At 35.4% G+C, this 22,906-nt stretch overlaps 1 protein-coding gene across 1 annotated transcript; it reads right to left on the bottom strand.

Annotated features, from left to right (window-relative positions):
* Positions 1 to 14,412: 14,412 nt before the first annotated feature.
* LOC113075628 (NLR family CARD domain-containing protein 3-like) lies at positions 14,413 to 21,190 on the bottom strand. Its single transcript, XM_026248307.1, has 8 exons — positions 20,955 to 21,190; positions 20,112 to 20,218; positions 19,869 to 19,985; positions 19,390 to 19,503; positions 18,330 to 18,440; positions 16,529 to 18,193; positions 15,783 to 15,961; positions 14,413 to 15,576 (listed from the first exon to the last, which is right to left on the bottom strand). Coding segments are annotated over exons 2-8 (2,238 nt in total). The 5' UTR covers positions 20,162 to 20,218; positions 20,955 to 21,190; the 3' UTR covers positions 14,413 to 15,574.
* Between the last annotated feature and the right edge of the window lie 1,716 nt (positions 21,191 to 22,906).

The raw sequence follows: 22,906 nt of genomic DNA, 5'->3' as shown, positions 1-22,906 counted from the left end.
GAATTTACGTTTACTTCTGGCTACTTTTATCAAGAGCATATTAACTGAGACTGATAGTATAGCATTAAAATATTATCAGTTTCTCAAAATGGAGATTAGAGCAGTTTCTCGCTGCACAGTAATGATGATTCATTTGTTATTTTATGCAGTATTCCTCTGTTTTAGCATGCATGAAATGTCAAATAGTAGATGGGAAACCATTTTTGCATTCCCATTTGATGATGTAGGAATTACACAGGCCTACTTCACTTTGAAAGACTCATTCTGACTGTCTTAGCCTTTCTCTTATGAAATGACTTATTTTATTTAACGACTGTGGGTAATATTTGTCTTAAAACGGTGTTATATGAATCCTTTTTTAATAGTAATGAGCAAACATGTCTACAATGCAGATTTATCATGCAGAACCAGCATTACAATTGAAAATGTTGAGTGAAGTGACAAAATAATAACTAAACAGAGCAATGTTTCATATCCAGTGTGATGTGGATTCTGCGCAACACAAGTAAATGTTTGTCATGGCTCTTTTTTGGTTAAAGCTGGTTACAACAAAACCTCCGATTAACAGGCAGGTTAAATTTTACAAGTGCAAGTAAATTTTTTCATCATTTCTGCTTTTGTATTGTTTGACACTTACGAAAATGCATATAAATATTTTATCACTTTTAAATTATTTATATTCCTTGGTTTCTTGATTAGTTTCATTTTGTTTTTGATTTGTCTCTTGTAGTTTGCTAAGTGCTTTAATGAGTTTGGCACAAAGTTTATTTCAGAAATGGACGTTCAGTTTTCAGCTTATGAAAATATGTGAATTGAATTCAAGTACTTTTTTGTTGAACCTCTTTGCTGATGGGCTTCTGTTGAAACAGCATTTATTTTCCTTCTTTTATCAAAGCTGGAGTATGTAAATGTTTTGCTTTAAAATTGAATCCTTATTGATTTATAATTTGAGATGTCGAGTAAGATTTCGCGGGAAATTGGCGTCTTCTCGTGTTTACGTCACGTTCATAAACAGAAAAAAATACAGCGTTTGTAGCCTTTTTCCAACGGTTTCTTGGAATTTAAACGTCATCTCGATGGGTGCATTAAATTATTGAAGTTCTTAACAACAATTATCATTAACATCTGGGGAACCTGTGTAAAATCTAAGAAACCTTAAACTTTGCATCGGCCGTAAAGAGAAAGCGCAGAAGTCTGTGTTTAAACCAGAGTAAATATCGGTATGTTTTTGAGAAGTGGCGACAGCTCCGAGATCCGAATTGATTAAAGACCGACGCAGATATAACCGGTAAGACATTTGATTTTAGTGACTCTGTAGGCATCTAGCTAACATTAGAACACTTGTTTGTTTGTTTGTTTGAGTTAAATAGCATCATTCGTTGTTGTAGTTGGTGTTGTTTTGCTGTGATCATTGAGGTAAATGGCATTTACTTTCTGCTGACAATGCTGAGAGTAATTCTACTTTGGGATCCGCTAAACTGCCTGAGCAATCATTATTACTAAACGTCAGTAACGTGATTTATTTGAAAACATTTACGTTTTTATTGGATCGTAATAAACAGTTATGTGCTTAACGTACCTGTTGTAGGCGATGTTTTTGTAAGATACAATTGATAGATGCGCTCTGATGAGGTGATCAGATTCATCCGCGCACAGGAGCAGTGCCGAAGCACAACCCTCGTAAAAAATAACTCCGCAAATTACTGGCGTTTTTTTTTTTTTTTTTCAAACAGAGAGGGTGATATTTCTAAAGTCAACAGGTTTTTTTTTTTTGAGAAACTCTCAAAATTACACAAGTGAACCAGTGCTGTTTTGTGACCCTTTACATGTGTTTTTTTTTTTTTTTTAATTATTGAAAACAGGTGATCATATGGAGCTTCTTTGAGTGCTTGACATCTCTCCACAGGTTTGGTAACTCCTTGAACCCTCTGATATCTGTAGTGAATATGCCAGTTTTTGAATTGTCATGTCTCACAATTTGCATATGATTATGAGCGCTGGCTTCAGGGCTCTGCCCATCAAAAGAATCATTTCGGAGTTCATAAGAGACCTGTGAAATGATTCCATGTAAACGAAGATCAGATCAGATGTCTCACGTACAGTGTGTGTGATTTCTGCCTCCCATCAAATGGGATTTTAAGTCAGAGAAAAGCAAATGGAAAAAGTCTTGCTCTCTCATTTCTTTCTCCCTTCATAAATCTTGAATCTGTCCATGAGATGAATCTTACGATGAAAACAAACATGTCAGTCTCTATAGATCTAGGTAAAATGTACACACTTTTTACACTTATTTTTAAAATGTATTTCTCAGGGACACATTTTTTATTTGTATTTTTTAAGAAGCTGAGTGAAAATTGCATGCAAAGATGCTTGATTTAATGCAAAATGTTCAAACATTTTTATTTGCAATAAGTAACCTTTTGAAACATTTAAAAAATAACTTTTTTCATCAAAACAAGCGAATTTGTACACATTTTTTGTCTAGATATTGAATAAGGGAATAGTAAAGTATTGCTTTGGAAAATAATTACGAGATAAACAAATTCATCATTATCATATAGTCATTAAAAATTACTACACAAAAGACATAATTTAAATAAAATACAAATTATGACATAATGTTTTAATTGCGAGTTTAAAAAGTCTAAATTGACAAACAATTATTGAGATACTGTCATAACTGAAATAATTTGAAATCTTGACAAACATGTAGTCTATTTAGAAAAAAATACTACTGGTGACAAAAATTCTGAATTATGACATTCATTTGTGAGATAAGATGTTGAAAGTTGACCATGCCATAATGTCTTTTTATCTCATAATTCTGACTTTATTTTGTAGTAAGACACTGTCACACATCTTCTCTTCTTCTGAGCTGCACAGGAGCTTGAAGGAGCTTCTGCATTAATCTGAGGTTGAGATGACAGTCTGAGGTTTATATTTTTGATGAACTCTGGGATTGAGTTTTAAAACTGCTTTCATTTTTGTTCACCGGACCGTAATCCTCTAACCCTGCTTTCTTAATCAAAACTGGGTTTTTAATCTAGCGTCGCGCAGCGCAGGATTATGGATCTATGACCTTGTGCTTCAGCACAGCTGTTTCCTCCTCAGAGCAGATCTCAGTATAGAAGCGCTTCTAATATCTGGAATAATCTGACTCTTCATATCTTTCTCTGCATGTGTGATGTCTTTCTTTTTTTCTTTTCTTTTTCTTTTTTTACTCATGCATCTTAAATGTTATAAGTGCTTCTGCCCATCTTCTCTCTGTATTTTTAAAATCTTTAAATGGTTCTCTATGACAGGAAACAATAAGGCCCCTTGAATGTATTTTTACTTCCTAAAATACTATGACAACAAAACTAACTACACTTACAAAATTATATTAACAGATTGTTGTGCATAAGTGGGAAGGAATGTAATTATCGTGACAAGTAATGTAGTCAAAGTGGAGATTAATTTGTGAAATATATTCACCTGAACATTGTTCATTAACTAATAGAAGTCGTAAAGTATGTACAATATTATAAAATGTCAAAAGTCATTGAAATTCAGAAAAGAGACAATAATAGAAAATATGAAAAGCTTTGCTAATTCTTTAAATGCATAGACTCTTAATGGCAATACATTAATTTTTTTCAGGAATTGACAGTGAATCAAATACTGTAATAATTTGTTGTTTGCCGCCCTCTACTGGTAAGGCAGAAGAACAGCAAGTCCTCCCCTCAGTAAACGGGTTCACCTATACCTCATCTGTATAGACAATGTTTATAAAGTATTACAATCTTATTTTAGCAGAAGTGTAAAATCCTAGGTTATTCTCAGACAAACTAAGATGTCTCAGGTGTTCAGGGTTTGATCTCAGAGCTGAAGCTAGAGCACCACAACCTAAATCTGTGACACCACTATCTATTAGCCTGAAGAGAATGATAAAAGGTGAACCTTAGTAGAAATGCCACATACTGCTGCTAAAAGAATGAGATTTATGCATGTTGATGCTCCGTGGTGCTTTTTGAAACTGATTCAGAACTGAACGGTTAAATAAGATTAGTAACTGTGTCATGTTAGGTCTTTGGCAGCTTATAAACTTAATAGTATTATGGTGAACTGAATAAAGAAATTCAAAGAGTAATGAGATCATTTGTGCGGAGATTTTGTATGTAGTACTGAACAGTTATAATCTTGGCTGATTTTACATTAAAAGACACGTCTTACTGAGGACAAAAATGTGAATGTTAGAGAGAAATTATCTTACCAAAGTTTCTCCAGTTTACAGTGAGGATCTTTAGCTGTTTTTTTTTTTGTCTTTCTAATACATGACCCTGCTCAGGGGAGTGTCTGGACAAATTCCTTATGTTAAAGTATGAAACAACTGGAAATTTAGGGTCTGGTAAATATGAGAATATGTCATCGGATATCTGTAAATACTAAAATAAAATACACAGACAGTCACTTTTGTTAAATCAGACAATCATTTTATATAAGAATAAAAGTCTAAAACAAACTTTATTTTATGCCGCCCTAAAAGAAAGCCTTGCCACCCCAGTTGGCAGCAACGAATTAAAGGTTATGGCCAATTTGAAAATTTACTAGAGCGAATCTTTCGTGATTCGTGATCCCGCTCCGAACTGATTCAAATGATTTGCGATCCCCAAACTGACACAAATGATTCGCGAACCCGCTTTGAACTCCCGAACTGATTCAAATGATTCGCGAACTCGCTTTGAACTCCCGAACTGATTCAAATGATTTGCGATCCCGCTCCGAATTCCCGAACTGACTCAAATGATTCGTGAACCCGCTCTGAACTCTCGAATTGATTCAAATGATCCGCGAAGCCGCTCTGAACTCCCAAACTGATTCATAATGAATGAATCAGTTTGGGAATGTTCATAATTGATGGATGAGCGAAGCGGGATGCATGATGTAGGCTACACATGTGCAGGTCAGCGCGCTATGAGAGGATTTCACCAAAATTCCGGTATAACTTTGGAGAAATTCAAAAAGAAATATAGTACTATTGCACAGTAGAGTATGCTATACTTCAAGTAGGCCTATTAGCTAATAATAATAGTTAATTAAAAAACACAGAAACTCTGGTTACAACCCACCAAAATAAAAGTTCAGATCAGATGAGGTCTAACTCAAAGAAATTATGTAAGAAATTGCTTAGTAAAATATACTTAAAAGATATACTAAAACATTATTTTAAAGGAATATCACACAAGTTTTCATAGAAGTTTTAATTTAAGCTTGCCAAAACAATAACACCATATTTTTCAAAAACAATTTCTAAAAGTACATCTGTATTTGTGCCTATAGTGTTTATTTATTTATTATTATTGTCAGCTAATAAAACCTATTCTTCAGGGACCATATTAATATAACATCTAAATCTAAATGTAGCTCTTGACTGCTTGAGTTAGATGATGATTAACACTAAACTGTAGAAAATCAGTTGAGTCTCCCCAGCTGGAAATGTCATTGGCTGTTAAAATCTTGTGTTTCTTATAATAAATTGACATATTGATAACACTGAAGCTTTTATAATGCTCTTAATTACATGTTGATGCATACTGTATGCATTAGTGAGTGTGGTGGTGCTTAGGGGGTATGGTCACTTATTCCTTATATGAACTGTTTCAAATGCAAGACATTGATTGTATGAGATTAAGTTTGTTAATGGCAGCCTGTGTCCTTTTGCACATATATTTATCATCAGACTCTGATAACTGTGACTAAATTCAGTATATATACGTCTGCCATATGTTGCCACCCCTCAAAAATTCCTGCTCCCTTCTCGCCACCCCATCAATATTTTTCTAGATCCGCCCCTGTATACAACTGAAAATTTAAATGTAATAATTTTTGGGAACCCAAAATCATGCACAAACCAGGAAGAAAGGAAATATTACATAACAGTTTCAAACATGCTTTCCTTTGCATTAACTATTAATATTAATATGCATTATATACATTATAAGTGACTGTACAATCTCAATATAAATAGGTGCATTTTACAGTGAGGTTAGGGATATGATGGTATCCGGTGCCAGATATGTTCCTGTTGTGATTTAATTTATAATGCTTTTATCATGGTATACGGTATTATCAAGGTATGGAAATTTAGTTTAGAAAAAGTGGTCATAATACAGTATAACAAAAATAAGAACTGTACATGCACTGCCCCCACCTACAATTCCTGCCAGCCCGAGACCCGAACTCACAACTTTTCGATTGTGAGTCCTACTCTCTAACCATTAGGCCACGACTTCCCCCTAACATTAACATTAATGCATTAACATTCAAGGCAAGGCAAGTTTATTTACATAGCTCATTTCATACACAATGGTAATTAAAAGTGCTTTACATAAGCAAGAAAGTAAAAACCAAAGTAAAAAAAATCATGAAGAAAAATAATCACAACAATAAAACAAGCAATTTAAGAACTTTGAAAATGATTCAAAAATTGACTTAAAGACAATTTAAGACTTTTTAAAAATAGAAAATGATTTTAATTTTAATTAAATTTATGCATTTAGCAGACACTTTTATTCAAAGTGACTTACAGTGCATTCAGGCTATCAATTTTTACCAATCAATGTGCAATACATAAAATATAGTGTAATCAGTTCGGACATCGCATAGTACTCATTCAGTAAATGCACAGCTAAATAATAAGCAATAGCTACATTTGCTACAGAATACCTTTTTTAAAAATACAACTCTTAGTTCATGTTAGCTCATTAAATAACACAGCTGCAACTTTCGATTTTAACAACATATTACTAAATGTTGGAATACCTAGATTAATGAATGTTCAGAATAATTTTTTATTGGCAGTTTGTTAACTTTCACTTTCAAACAATATCTAGGGCATGTTGTTGTCCAGATAAAAAAATGTTTTAAAACAAATAGTCTATTAAGTCTAAATATTTAATTATTTGGCACTGTGATGAACAACATAGCGAATCCACAAATCTGAATGGCTATTTAAATATTTTTTAGAAAGTAGCTGCAGCTGCTTTATTTATGGGGTTTCCAGTGTAAGGGCATTTTAGTGTAGAATTATGTGTAAGGGCAGTTTAGCACCATCTGCTGTAAGAAAGTGAATGTGCTTTCATTCAGCACGCCTCTCACGTGTTCCTCATGTGCTTCTCATGTGTGCTTATTTACATCAGAGTCTCTTTCAAGCAGCATACAGCAGTTTTGAGCATTTTGACCAGTTGATGAGAAAAGTATTCTTAAAATGCATTCCAAATTCTGAATAATTTGTAATATATAATTATTCACGGTATTTAGAAGTGCCCATGATAACAATATCATGCATATTAATTACCGGGATATATCGCATTACCACATGTCTAAGTGAGGTATGTACAAAGTTATAAGCATTGGCCATAGCATAATAAAGTTAAAGTGCTCTGACTATAAATAAAGTGAATGAAAGAATGCAATAGTCCATTTGTAACATTAACTAAGATTGATTAAAGCTGTAGAATATACGTTTTGCTCCTTATTTGAGTGTTAATTTCAACATTTACCTATATATTTAAAAACTAGCTTTTATCAACATTAAAAAACTATGAACTGACTTTAATGATGAATATTTAATTAAAATAAAATTTTGTATTAAATTGTAAAGTATGGTTCAGTCCTTTTTTTAAATTTTAATTGAACACCATTTTAGTTTCTGTTCAGCATTGGTTGATTAATCTGTATTATTGTGGCTAGCTATCTGTATCAGTAAAATCCAAAATTGATCGACCTCCATTTGTAATTGGAACATGCTTGTTCCTAAGCTTGGTGTTGGGCAGGTTACTTTGGAAATTTAATAGTTACCCTATTTAAAATGTAATAAGTAGTAACAATTTTAATTACTTTATTAATGTATGTAACAGGTTACATTTCATTACTTTTCTAAAATTCCTACGAATGTTTTTGACTGTTAATCATTTTGAAACATGTAAACCAGGCAGGGTTAACCTTGCAGTAGAACTCAACACTGATTACTGACAGAATTTCAAAATCCTTCTTCACTAGAATTAAGATTATAATAATTTATTTTAATTTAAGTCACCACAAACTCAGATTTACTTTCCCCTGAACTGTCACACACATTTTTGAACACAGACTTTGTAGTGCATGACCCAAACTTAAATTTTTATAATTCATGAATGAAAACATTTTGTAACATGATATTGATGTACCATTTACATGGTAATGCAATGTCTGATTTTAAAATGGGTTTTAAAGGATGAATTTTTAGATTTTAAGTTTTCAGTTGATATATAATTTCTGATGATTTCTAAAATGTGATAGAGAAAAAGGCAACGAAGTCGTCATTTTTTTTAAACAAAGTCAGAGCTCCTGTTATCATGTAGATTTTTGAGGGTGCACTCTTGTCAGAAGATAATTTATTACTTTTCCTACATAATTTTAACAAAAAAACTTTGGTAAAATATATATTTGGGAGTCTTAGACCTTTCCAACGATATATAGTTTGTCATGATTAGATAAGATTTAATTGTAATATAGTGAAGTAAATGTAGGCATCCAGTATACGAGACGGGTAACAGTTAACAGGTCACTGAGGTTAAATTCATAACATGAAATAGTTTAATAGCTATGATACAGATTTTGTAATCAAATCCTTGTATAGCAACAACAGACAAAACTGGGATCTAACAATGTCTTGGAAAAAAATACACAAACACAAAACAGCATTATTTAAAAAAAGAAAAAAAAAGAAAAGAAAAATATAGCTGCAAGCATCAATAACGGGGCCAAGCACTACAGAAGCAAGCTTCAGACGAACTGCAGGGATGAGTAATTAAAACCGTTTTAAGATTATTTTAGGCAAAATGGCTTGAAAACAAACACAACAAATAGTAATATGATTAATTGGCTTATCACTTGTAACCAATAGGTGGGGCTGTTACCAAATTAGTGTAAAATGGTCAGTGTGAGGTGACTATTGCACAAACAAAGTTTGGTGTTACTATATATAAAAGCTTTGAAGATATATAGCCTTAGATTCATTTTGACACAGTGCTTAAAGTTCATAGTGATGCTGTACGAAAATGGTCTATCGACACGAAATCCATAACTTTTTGTCAGCACAGTCTGAAGATGATATGATTCGATTTTGATAAAAATCGGACAAACGGTCTAGGAGGAGTTCGAAAAAGTAGGTTTTTAATGAAAATCAAGATGGCAGACTGGAAGTTTGGCCAAATAAGGAAAACTTGATATTTATGTTCTTGGCTTGACCCAATGAATCTATTAAGACCAGTTGCATTTTAATAGCCAGATTTATTAAAAAGTTATTAGCCTTTTGGCTATTTTGTTATAACTGTTGATCACTAGATGGCGCTGTTTCGAAATATTTTGAATACCTTCAGGGGATGGTGTTGTTGGCACATTCTGAGTTTCGTAATATTGCACCAATGCATTTGTTTAGTATAGCATTTTATTTCACAAAACTGTATTGAAGTGAATGGGAATTTCATGTTTTGTTCTATTATAGCGCCACCAAGAGGCTCAGTCCCACCATTTTTTATGTGTCCTCGGAGTGAGCCCATACATATGTGTGTTGATTTTGGTGAAAATATCTCAATTAAATTCAGAGTTATAGATATTTATATTAAAAAAACACGTAAAAAATGACTGACTCTTGACTTTGATTGAATTTTACTACCCCTTAGTATCAATATTTTTGCATTTGGGCATTGGTGTATAGCTATCGACCTATGTTTTCAAACTTCTGACCGTGGTTTCGTCTCGATCGGACAAGCGGTTTCAAAGATATAGCCAAATAGTTTTTAAGCGCTAAATCACAATGCTACACAAACCTACCATGTTTGGTATCGTAGGACTTGGTAAGGTTCTCTCGAGTAGAATTAGATGAGTTGCGTGAAAATAAGTGAGCGACACCCAAAGATTTAATCATTTATAAAAAGAAATTCACCACTAGGTGGCACTGTTTCGAAACTTCTCACGCTCCTTCAGGACATTGTCCTGATGACCCATACAATGTTTCGTAACAATCCGTTGATGCGTTCTTAAAATACAGCATTTTACCACAAAATTCAAAATGGCCGACAGTCAAAATGGCCAAAATGGTAAAATTGGATATCAGTTGACTCGGCATGTTGCCCTGAATCTAACAAGACCAATTATGGTTTTTGGACAAACTAAACTGTTTAGAAGTTATAAACAAAATTAGCAATTTTTCATATCTCCGGACCAGTAGGTGGCGCTGCGCCGAATCGCAGCATGTAGCCTCAGGTCATGCTTGTTATGACATGTACCAAGTTTGATCTGAATACGATAAATCGTTGCAGAGATACAGCCTTACGACTGTTTTTGCAAGTGTTTATTGAAAGGATGAGTTCGAAAAAGTAGTTTTTTCAAAAATTAAAAAATGGCTGCCATATTTTTATGACAGAAAATGACTTCATAGGTTGCAATCAAATCATCATGAGCTCAGGAATCAGAGGAAAAATAATTTTGTTGATTGGCCTTACTGTTCAAAAGTTATTAACAAAATAAAAGTGGAATTTTGGACAGTTGGTGGCGCTAGAGGGAATGACTTAGACACACCAAAATTGGTGTACTTAATGTTGGCATTGTCCTCTATTGGAATGTCAAACCAATACAACTTTCCCGCAATCGGTTCTAAGGGCTGCCATAGACTCCTAGTCAGAAGGAAGAATAATAATAAATATAGCTGCAAGCAGCAATAACTGGACCAAGCCCTACAGAAGCAAGCTTCAGACGAACGGCAGGAATCAGTAATTAAAACCGTTTTAAGATAATTTGAGGCAAAATGGATTGAAAACAATAAACACAACTAGTAATAGGATTTATTGGCTCATCACGTTTGACCAATAGGTGGCAGTGTTGAATGGTCAGTGTGAGGTGACTATTGTACATACAAAGTTTGGTGTCATTATGTCAAAGCTTTGAAGTGGTATTGCCTTAGTCATTTTGTCACAGTGCTTAAAGTTTATAGCGTCGCTGTATGAAAACGGTTGCGTCTCTTGACACAAAATCCATAACTTTTTGTCGGCACAGTCTGAAGATGATTTGAATCAATTTTGATGAAAATAGGACCAATGGTTCATAAGTTAAAAAAAAGTATATTTCCAACTTAAATCAAAATGGGCGACAGGAAGTTTAGCTTATGACATAATTGATATGTATATTGTCGGCATGACCCAAGGAATATTTTGAGACCAGTTTCCTTGCAATAGGTTAATGCAATCAACTGTTATGTAATTTTCAAAAATGTGAATAATTAATAATTAATGTTTATTACTCCAGACCAGTAGGTGGGGCTGTTACCAAACTGATGTGGCATGGTCAGTGTGAGGTTATAATGGAACATGCAAAGTTTGGTGCAAATGTGTCAAAGCTTTAAAGAGATACAGCCTGAAATGCATTTTGGCACCCTTCCAGTAAATTTGTTGACGCACTAAATGAGAACCGTTTCGTATATCGACACAAATTCCGTAACTTTTTGCCAGCATAGTCGGAAGATGATCCACGTCAAATTTGGTGAAAATCGGACTGACGGTCTAGGAGGAGTTAGAAAAAGTAGGTTTTCACCATTAATCAAAATAGCGGATAGGAAGTATTTGCCAATTTTTGCATAATTGGTGTCGATGCTCTCGGCATGACCCACAGAATACAAGGAGACTATTTTCATTTCAATAGTCTAATTTATTCAAAACTTATTAGCATTTTTGTGATATTTCATTATAACTCTTGACCACAAGGTGGCGCTGCCATTAAACTTTTTGAGCACCTTCAGGGCATGGAGCCAAACATTTTTGTCATTATTTTCGTAACAATACGATGCTGCGTTAAAAAAAATACAGCATTTTAAAACATAATTCAAAATAGGCGACACCTAAAACGGCTGCCATGGAAAAATTTGATACCATTCAACGCAACATGACACACTGAATCTAAAGAGAGCAGTTGTGTGATTTTTGGCCAAACCATTCAGAAGTTATAAGCCAAAATATGCATTTTTCATATCTCCTGACCACTAGGTGGCGCTGCGTCGAAACACTGCAGGTAGTCTCAGGTCATTGTTATTATCACACACACCAAGTTTGGTTTCAATACAGCAAACCGTTGCCGACATATAGTCTTACATGCATTTTTGCCTGATTTTTGTAAAATTTGTTCACGTGTCATTCGAGAACGTTTAGACGAATCAACTTGAATTCCATCAGATTCATTACAATAGCCTTATGCAATCAAAAGTTATTAGTATTTTTGGAAATTTCACAATTGAAGGTTAATGAATGGTTAATTACTCTCGGCTAATAGGTGGCGCTGTTACCAAACTGATGTGGCATGGTCAGTGTGACGTGACAATGACACATACAATGTTTGGTAGGGATGCACCGAAATTTCGGCCACCGAAAATTTTCGGCCGAAAATGGCCTTTTCGGTTTTCGGCCGATAGACTTTTATCACCGAAACAACACGCCCGAAATGTTGTGATGACGCAAACAGAAACCGCGACCTGCACGTGCACCTGCATAGCGCAGACCACGAGCTCCACCCGACATTCACTTAACACCAGTGAGAATATTCTCTCTCTTCTTACTCCTTTATTCGCAGCACTAAAGCGTCTCCTAACAAAGAGATTAAGACGGACCACAAAGTGAAAACAAAGAAAAGTACAGTCTTATAGAGTCTGTTAGCACACGTCTCACTGAGATCTTGTCGGATCCTCTGCACTTCATCGCGAATGTGCTTGATCCGCGTTATAAAGATGCGGAAATAAGGCAGCGCGCACGAGAAATGATCCAGGCCGCGCTGGATGCGGAGAACCCGCGTGGAGACGGAGAAGCGCCAAGCGCAGGAGACAGATCAGAGCGCAGAAAAAAAAGACTGGTCTCTGCACCAGATGAGTGGCATGCACCATCGTTGTCTGATATGTTCAGTGGAATTCTGCAAGAAAGTGCCTCAAATAATAATAATACGTTGGCTATTTTGTTCTTTAGGCTACTATATATATATATATATATATATATATATATATATATATATATATATACACACACACACATAATATCAGATTGTAGCCATATTTATGCTAGATTTTCTGCTAGATTTCTGCTTTAATTTGATAAAAAATTTTATTTATGCCCTGGCCCTATTTAAATACACGCTCTCAAATATTTCTCAAATGTCAGGCAGATGACAAGCTCAACTGCTCAACAGCTTGCAGGTTATCTGTCTAAAGTCCCCATCCCCAGAAGTGATAACAGTCTTGCCAACTGGAGAAGTAATGCACTTTCTAGTCCTACAGAGAAAAATTTCAAATGCACTTCACCTAAATGCACTTTGTTTTTATGAGAGAACTGTTCATTTTAAAACCTGTACATTATTATAAAATATACACATGAGTGGGATACATTTTTAGTTTGAATTTTATTTTATACCGTGCATTGTTGCAATGTGCTTAATAAATATTTGCATCATTTGTAATTATGTATTTTTATGTTTTTTTTTTTAATAAGTTATGTAATTGTAATTATCTTTGTAACTTTAATATTAATTTATGCAATTGCAATGTCTTAATTTTAGTAAAGTTAGTACACGGTCATAGCAATAAATGCAATGGTACTAATAATTGGCATAATTTCTTTCGGTGTTTCGGTTTCGGTTTTCGGCCTTGGTTTTCTCTTTTTCGGTTTTCGGTTTCGGCCAAGAATTTTCATTTCGGTGCATCCCTAATGTTTGGTGCAAATATGTCAAAGCTTTGTTGAGATACAGCCTCAAATGCATTTTGGTATCCTTCCAGCAAATTTGTTTATGGGCTAAATGAGAACCGTTTCATATATCGACACAAAATCCAAAACTTTTGGCCAATGGGGTATGAAGATGATCCGCGTCAAATTTGGTGAAAATCTGACTAACGTTATAGGAGGAGTTTGAAAAAGTAGATTTTCAACATAAATCAAAATTGCTGACAGGAAGTATGGCCAATTTTGGCATAATTAGAATCGAAGTTCTCGGCATGACGCAAAGAATATAGGGAGACCATTTTCATTTCATTTCAATTTCTAATTGATTCAAAAGTTTTTAGCATTTTTTTGATATTTCATTATAACTCTTGACCACAAGGTGGCGCTGCCACCAACCTTTTTGAGTACCTTCAGGGCATGGAGCTGAATATTTTTGTAATTATTTTCGTAATGATACGATAATGCGTTCAAAAAATACAGCATTTTTAAAACATAATTCAAAATGGCCGACGCCTAAAATGGCTGACACGGGAAATCTGGATATCATTCGACTCAACATGACTCACTGAATCTAAAGAGACCAGTTGTGTAATGTGACCAGTTGTTTTGGCCAAACCATTCAGAAGTTATAAGCCAAAATATGCATTTTTCATATCTCCTGACCACTAGGTGGCACTGTGTCGAAACACTGCAGGTAGTCTCAGGTCATGCTTGTTATAACAAACACCAAGTTTGGTCTCAATATGCCAAACCTTTGCCGAGATATTGCCTCACATGCATTCTTACGTGCTTTTTGTCAAATTTGTTCACGTTTCACTTGAGAATGGTTTTACGAATCAACTTGAATTCCATAACTTTTTGCTAGCATTGTCTGAAGATGATCTGAGCCAATTTTTATGAAAATCGGATTAACCGTCTAGGACGAGTTCGAAAAAGTAGTTTTTTCGAAAAATTGAAAATAGCAAAAAAGTAAACCTTGCGATTCTTGAATTTTGGTGTTCATTCTACTTGGCATGACCGAATGATTCAGAGGAAAAAATTATTTCCATTTTCTGACTAAAAATATTGAAACTTTGGACAAGTGGTGGCGCTAGAGAGTTGGAGTTAGAGACTTTAAATTTGCTATAGTTAATGTTGGGACTGTCCTCTATCAGTATGCCAAATTATACAACTTTCCCGCAATCGGTTCTATGGGCTGCCATAGACTTGTGGCGGAAGAAAAAACATTACGCTAACAGATACAATAGGTGCCTTGCACCTTCAGTGCTTGGCCCCTAAAAATAGGAACAGGAGCAATTACAATAGGTGCCTACGAATGTCACTGAATGTCACGTCACTTTCACTTTTCACTACGCACATTCTGTGCTTGGCCCCTAAAAATACTGATTGACTCCAGCAGTGGACCAGGCTAAAATAGCTAAACTAAAACCCAATAAATTACTTAAAATAAATTAAATACATAAAAAGAAAAGCATCTTAACTTCTCTAACTCTAACCCCAAAACAGAGAACAAACAATACTTACAAGAAATGGCATCTATCTACAGTATCATAAAATGACTTGTACTATTTCTGCCATATTTTTCTTTATTTAGCTGAAATAGAAAGAATAGGAAGCTATTTCAAAACCAGCCTGTTGGTAATGTAATGGTCTTATATTAATCCATGAGAAATATAAAGTAAAATACACAGGTGCTAGATTGATAATTATTTCAGTCTCTGCTGATTGTGACGTCTCTGTATCAGGTCCTTGTTCAACATCAGTTGATCCTGAGGAAACAGGACTGATGTCTATATACTCAGTCCTAAAGTAAAACACACAGACAGTATGAGAGATTACTGCTGTCACATCACATCAGCAGATCCATTTCAGAAAAAACACAGCCAGACATATTAGCATATTCAAATTATAGTCAAAGATATTCATGAAAATCTTATCTTTTATATTCCCACTTACACATATAAAAGGCCTGTGAATTCATTTAAAAGCTTATAATAAAAATATACTCACAGTATTGCAGTTTTGCTAGTTTATAATTTGGACCATCTTTTAAATCAGAAAGTAACTTCACTTCTGAATCTCTTAGTTTATTCTCAGACAGATATATTTCTCTCAGGTGTTCAGGGTTTGATTTCAGAGCTGAAGCCAGAGCAGCACAACCTTCACCTGTAACCCCACAATCTCTCAACCTGTAGAGAACAAGGACAATTCTCACTCTCAAACATTTTGTCTCAAGATCAATCTTTCTTCATTTCAATTTTTTAGTACATTTAAATTGACTACAACTATTATTATTGTTACAGTAGGTCTTTTTTTGGCACTTTTTATATCACAAAACCACATTTTTGAAAGAAGAAAATACAGTAAAAACAGTTATTTTTTGTATATTATTACAATTTAAAATAACTGTTTCCTGTAATGTGTTAAAATCTAATTTATTGTGTTCAAAACTGAAGAATGAAGTAATGATGCTGAAAATTCAGTGTCACATCATCCTTCAGAACTCATTCTAATATGCCGATTTGCTGATTGAGAAACATTTCTGATTATTATAAATATTAAACGGTGCTCACATTATTGTGGAAACAATAATGTTATAATCTTCGATGAATAATGAACTCAAAAGAACACATTTTTTAAATACTGGAATCATTTGTAACGTTATACAGTACATATATTTACTGTCACTTTTGATCAATTAATGCACAATGTCTTATCTCACACAGGAATAAAAAGCATTAAAGAGATGATCTTACTTTAGTTTCTCCAGTTTACAGTGAGAATCCTTAAGTCCATCAGATGACCACTGCAAAGAAGTGAGTTTGGCTTCAGCTAATGTTCCAGAGTTCAGATATTGTTGTATTTCCTCCACTATTGAATGATCACCAAGCTCATTCAGACAGTGGAACAGATTGATGGATTTTTCGGGAGAGCGACTGATCCTGATCTTCTTCTTAATGTACTCAACTGTTTCCTCATTGCTCTCAGAGCTTCCTCTTGTCTGTTTCATTAGTCCTTGTAGAAGACCCTGATTAGACTTCACTGACAGACCCAGAAGAAACCGCAGGAGAAGATCCAGATGTCCATTCTTACTCTGTAGAGCCTTATTTACAGCTTTATTATGCAGGTCAGATAATGAAATCTTTGACATACTGGTGATGTCATCAAACACATTTATTTTGTTGTTTGTACAGGAGAGGTGCACATATAGAGCTGCTAGATGTTCCTGAACGCTCAGATGAACAAAGCAGAAGACCTTCACTTGATACAAGACAAACTCCTCTCTGAAGATCTGAGTGCACAATCCTGAGTAAACTGATGCTTCTGTCACATCAATGTCACACTCTTCCAGGTCTTCCTCATAGAATATCAAGTTGCCTTTTTCAAGTTGCTCATATGCAAGTTTTCCTAATTTGAAAACCATCTCTTTGTCTGTGTCCTTCTTGTTGTACTTCATGTCTTTGATGTTAATCTGTGCCATCAGGAAGTGTGTGTACATCTGAGTGAGAGTCTTGGGAATATCTCCACTCTCTGCTTGACTCAACATCTTCTCCAGAACAGTGGATGAGATCCAGCAGAAGACTGGGATGTGGCACATGATGTAGAGACTCCTTGAAGACTTCAGGTGTGAGATGATCCTATCGGCCAGACTCTGATCTCTGATTCTCTTCCTGAAGTATTCCTCCTTCTGTGGCTCATTGAAGCCTCGTACCTCTGTCACTCGATGGACACACTCAGAGGGGATGAGATCAGCTGCTGCTGGTCTGGAGGTGATCCAGATGAGAGCAGAGGGAAGCAGATTCCCCTCAATGAGGTTCTTCAGCAGCACGTCCACTGATGCTGATTCACTTACATCACACAACCTCACATCGCTCTGAAAATACAGAGACAGACGACACTCGTCCAGACCATCAAAGATGAACAACACTTTATATTTGTCACTGGATATTTCAATTTCTTTTGTTTCAGGTAAAAATAAATTAATAAGATCTGAAAGACTGAGTGTTTTGTCCTTCATCAGATTGAGTTCTCTGAAAGGAAGTGGAAATATGAGCTGGACGTCCTGATTCTCTTGTCCTTCAGCCCAGTCCAGGATGAACTTCTGCACAGAGACTGTTTTTCCAATGCCAGCGACTCCTTTTGTCAGCACTCTTCTGATGGGTTTGTCTTGTCCAGGTAAAGCTGTAAAGATGTCACTGCATTTGATCGGTATGTCCTCTGTTACTGTTCTCCTGGATTGTGTCTCAATCTGTCTCACCTCGTGTTCATTACTGATCTCTCCACTCTCACTGTCTGTAATATACAACTCTGTGTAGATCTCATTCAGAGGTCTTAGGTTTCCTTGCTTTGCTGTTCCTTCATAAAGACACTTAAACTTTTTCTTCAGTTTGGATCTTAATGTGTTAAGGACTTCATCATGACTGTAAAATTAAAATTTAACCACATTACATGCAAAACTGCATAAGTCTAATGAAAGGAAACCTTGCAATTAAAAATGATTTCATTGATTATAAACTATATGATGAATCTTTGCAGCATCAAGACCTTGTATTTTACCTGACACCAGGATACACGCTTTCACTGATGTCTTGTGGTTGATTCACAGAATCATCATATTTCATTTTCTTACTGATGGGTTCTGTAACATCTGAGGATTGCTGGGATCGCCTTAAAACAGCATAAAGTAAATAAATCAGATACTTTGAAGCTATACTTACTTGATGTCAATGTCAATATATATAAAGTAAATATTAGCATTTTACATATAAGTTTAATGTAAAATAATTGTATTTTTATTTAATACTCCATTTTTATATTAAATTGTAATAGTATTATTATCACACTTTATTATTTTATTAAAAAAATAATTATAAGATCACTATTAATCATTTATATTTAATAGTTATTTTTAATGGGTCACACTACTGGTGATTTACCACTGCATGGTATGACTCTGTATGGTTCGGTACGGCTCACTTTTGGGGGGGTTTCCACTGGGTACAGTACCTAGTACTTTTTCAGTACCACCTTGCCTGAGGATCCATTCAAACCATACTGTGACAAACCCTGCTGTTCACTGATTAGCACACACACATTTGAGGTCTTCATTAATGAGCTGATGGGTTGAATCAGGTGTGTTGGAGACATATAAAATGTGGAGTGTTGGGGGTTCTCCAGGACCAGGATTGGGAGGTACTGCTCTAGTTGATAGCCTAGAAGTGGATACAGCGAGAGCTTGAAGTGGCGCCGCAGAATGATAATTTTTTAGGAGGTTGCCACTTAAAGCGGTATTTAACTGCAGTGGAAACGCAAACCGTGCTGAGCCGAGTCGTACCATGCAGTGGAAAATTGCCATATGTTCAATTTGAGGACCAGACCAAGGTCCGGTTGCATAAACTGGTTAGACGAGTCTTAAAAAGTTAATCAATTTTTTTTTCTTCCAAGACTGTTCTCATTTGTATTGGAAAAGTAAGACTGATTTCCCCTTGAAAATTATGTGCACCCCTGTTTATAGTTATGATAAATAAATGTAACTATTAATCAAATATTGAGGTTTTTTGGCTGCCATTCTATGAAACCATTAAGAGACTGGTCAGTACCATAAGCAACTGTGTACCTGAAACTCTGCGGTTTGTTTCCATCCTTCAAGTATGGTGGAGGATCTATAGACCAGTCACTCTTCATAGACACAGAACTGGACTCTCTGCCTGACCTTTTCTGCTGAACTGACCTATAGCAGAACAGAGGTTACATTTAACTTTTTAAGTTATCATATATTTATCCTTTATGATGTGAATCCATGAGCAGGAACCTTCGAATGCATAACTACAGAACCGGAAGTTACAAACATTATCCCCACAACATTAATCATTCATTCACATGTTTGGTTACTACTAATTTGATAATTACTAATTTGATAATACGTTCAATTTCAAATCAGGTTTTTGTTTAACACAACAGATTTAAACCAATTTCCAAAATTCCCAATATTTAATGAATGCTGGTGGGGTTTATCATTGCTGCTATTTTATAAAACCATTAAGAGACTGGGAGAGACCACAAGAGGTCATAGTAAAACCATAAGCAACTGTGTACCTGACACTTTGCGGTTTGTCTCCATCCTTCATGTCTGGTGGAGGATCTCTAGACCAGTCACTCTTCATGGACACACAGCTGGGCTCTTGAGAATCTGATCCCTCTTCCTGGACTGAACTGTAATAGAGCAAACAAGAGCGCTTGGTGACCTCAACTAATTTGTGTCTTTCATTATAAAACCAGAAAGAGTTTATTAAGTAAAAATGTTAACTTCTGATGTAATGTTGTCTTTAATGAGAGTACCTGGATCCTGGAGAAAAATCTTCATCTTTGGTTTTTTGTGCCTTACTCATTCTGTCCTTATGAAGCTGATCTGTGGTGTCTGATTAGTCTGATCTTCCTGACTCTGACTGGAAATAACAGAAACACTGATTATATTAAACACTATCACAGTAATTAGGCTAGACATGTAACTACGTGGAATGTTTATTATGCTGAATGTATTTATAAATGTTGCTGTTAAGTAAACCGAATTCAGTCAGAACACACTACACTGACAGAAGGCATGGATTAAGACTATTGAAATATGTTCTTGAACAAGTCAAGTTCTCTTATGATTAACTGGTTTGAGCAAAGGCGCTTACAAGTAGTTTCTACCATTTCCTGTTTTGGACTCCTCGTTTCCCCCCACCACCACTATGTTTTGGTACGATCCATTTTCATCACGCCTACTATTTTTTTTTTTTTTTTTTTTGTAAACAATGGGTGTAGTCAAGTGTACTATTTTTATATCTTGTTAAATTCTATGTTCGATATATTCGATGATTAAATTTCAGGTGCATGAGGATATTGGTTACTTTAGGATATGTCGCAGCAACAAGAAAAACAACAACAACAAAAAAAAACATTAAAGCTGAATGAGTCAGAATAATAGTCTAACGAAGAAGTACAACGATAATTGAAGATAGTTCGTCGTTTTAGTGATTATATTAAGGCGCGTTTGATTAATATAGAACCCTGCGACGTCGAAATGTGATTCGACCTTCATCTGCTTTCGCGTCGATTTTATTCGACACAGGTTTGGACCGTTTTACAAATCGTTTATCTGGGAAGTTTCGTGTATCAAAAAATGCATTTGATACTCACTTTTTGTGCAATGATAGCGGGACGCAGTTATTTGGAGGAAATGGCTCCTTTAACTGTCACTTTTAGTTTGTAGTCTATAAACAAACATGGAATAAACCATTTTAGTCTTAGCGGGATTTTTTCCAGTCAACGTTTATAGGATGTTTTGGATGAGAAGCTTTATTGGATCTTTTCACAAACACACCGATTGTGAAGACATTGTAAGATAGAGCTAGGCTTCAAACAGCGAACAAACTGTCAAGCGCAGTAGTGGCAGACACTTGGTTTATGAATATTAATTACGTAACTTGCCCGGATGACGTATGATAGCCTATAAATCGGGTACGGCTGCTAATCTAGAAGAGATACAGTAAAAACCGGAAGCTAACAATAAATTGAATTTTCTACCCAATATATTGTGTTTTATTAACGTCTACACTTTACCCCAACCCCAAATCTACCCCTTACAATAATGCAAAAATAATACATCACTAGACTGAATATTCTCATGATAACCAGCAGAGGGCGTTAATGACTTTTTAAATAATTGAACAGAATTTTACAGAATGTGGCGGGATCTGGAAATGTTAGTATTGATGTACCAGGAATTTAATGAAATAATTATTCACAATTAGGTCTTTGCTAAACTATTACATATTAGTTTAACATGCATTCTCAATGACATTTCAATTCCACCTTAAATTAAGTGAAAGTGACATACAACCAAGTATGGTGACCCATACTCAGAATTCATGCTCTGCATTTAACCCATCCAAAGTGCACACACACGCAGCAGTGAACACACACAGCAATGAACACACACCCAGAGCAGGGAGCAAGTCATGGTATTGTCGGCCCAAGACTCAAACCCACAACCTTAGGGTTAGGAGTCATACTCTCTAAACACTAGGCCATGACTTCCCCAGATTTTAGGGTAGTTTAGGGTAATATTTTACCCTAAAGTCCTATTCTAATAATTCTAACCTTAATTGTCACATTTTTTTTTTTCTGCAGAACACAAAATAAGGTATTTCGAAGAACACTGGACTCCACTGACACATATTTCAAAATATTGCCTTGTGTATCACATAAGATAAAACACATACAGGTTTGGAACATAAATTACATGTGCAGCTGTATAAGTGAAATACTCTGACCTGTATCTACGATATCTAACTTGTTTCATTTATAACGGTCAAAATGCATGGCTTTTACATTCAGCAAAGGTTGTTCTGGATTTAAGCATAATCCTTAACCAGAATCTTAAGAAAGCAGACATCATAATTTGTTTTTCATTTTCATTACTGAATATACAGTTAAGAAAATGGTGGTCTCTAATATCATAACATCTCATAATGTTACATTTCAAAGACAGACTGACAGACAGATACGTGTCAGTTGACTATTATTATCTTCATGTCTGTCACCTTTCAGATGAAACAATGCGCGCTCTTGCGTTCATTTGTCTGCGCGTTCGCGTAACTCCCTCCCCACCCAGGAGTGAGCGCACGAGAGAGAGTGAAATACACCAGAGTCAACCCGCAGCCAGACACAAGTATGAGCACCAGCCGCGGCGCTACCATTGGGCCCGGGTGGGCCTGGGCCCACCCATTTAAGGTCCGGGCACACCCATTTTGGCCCAGGCCTATGAGTAGTGAGTGATTTTCATTCTAGCGGTTCATCCAATAAGCAGCCCGAGGAAAGCTTTGAGCGAAAGCTTCTCAGCCAATCAGCGGCTTCTACCCCACCAGCAAGTGATCCAATGAAATGAATGACGTTGGCGGACGTCATTCATTCAAGACAGACACAGACAGTTGTTCCGATATGAAACGTAAAACAAAACAAAGCAGCTTATTTTATTTTAAATTCATCAAGAAATGAGCATCTCAAGAGATGCTGTTTTTTGTAAGTCTTGTCGTCATTTCGCTGAAGCAGCTTATGAGGATAGATTCATTAATACGGGCTTCAAAGAC

The sequence above is a fragment of the Carassius auratus genome, unplaced genomic scaffold (genome assembly GCF_003368295.1).
Source record: "Carassius auratus strain Wakin unplaced genomic scaffold, ASM336829v1 scaf_tig00017341, whole genome shotgun sequence".
Taxonomy (NCBI): domain Eukaryota; kingdom Metazoa; phylum Chordata; class Actinopteri; order Cypriniformes; family Cyprinidae; genus Carassius; species Carassius auratus.
The sequence above is the reverse complement of the archived record's forward strand: the minus strand, read 5'-3'. Positions and strand labels throughout refer to the sequence as shown.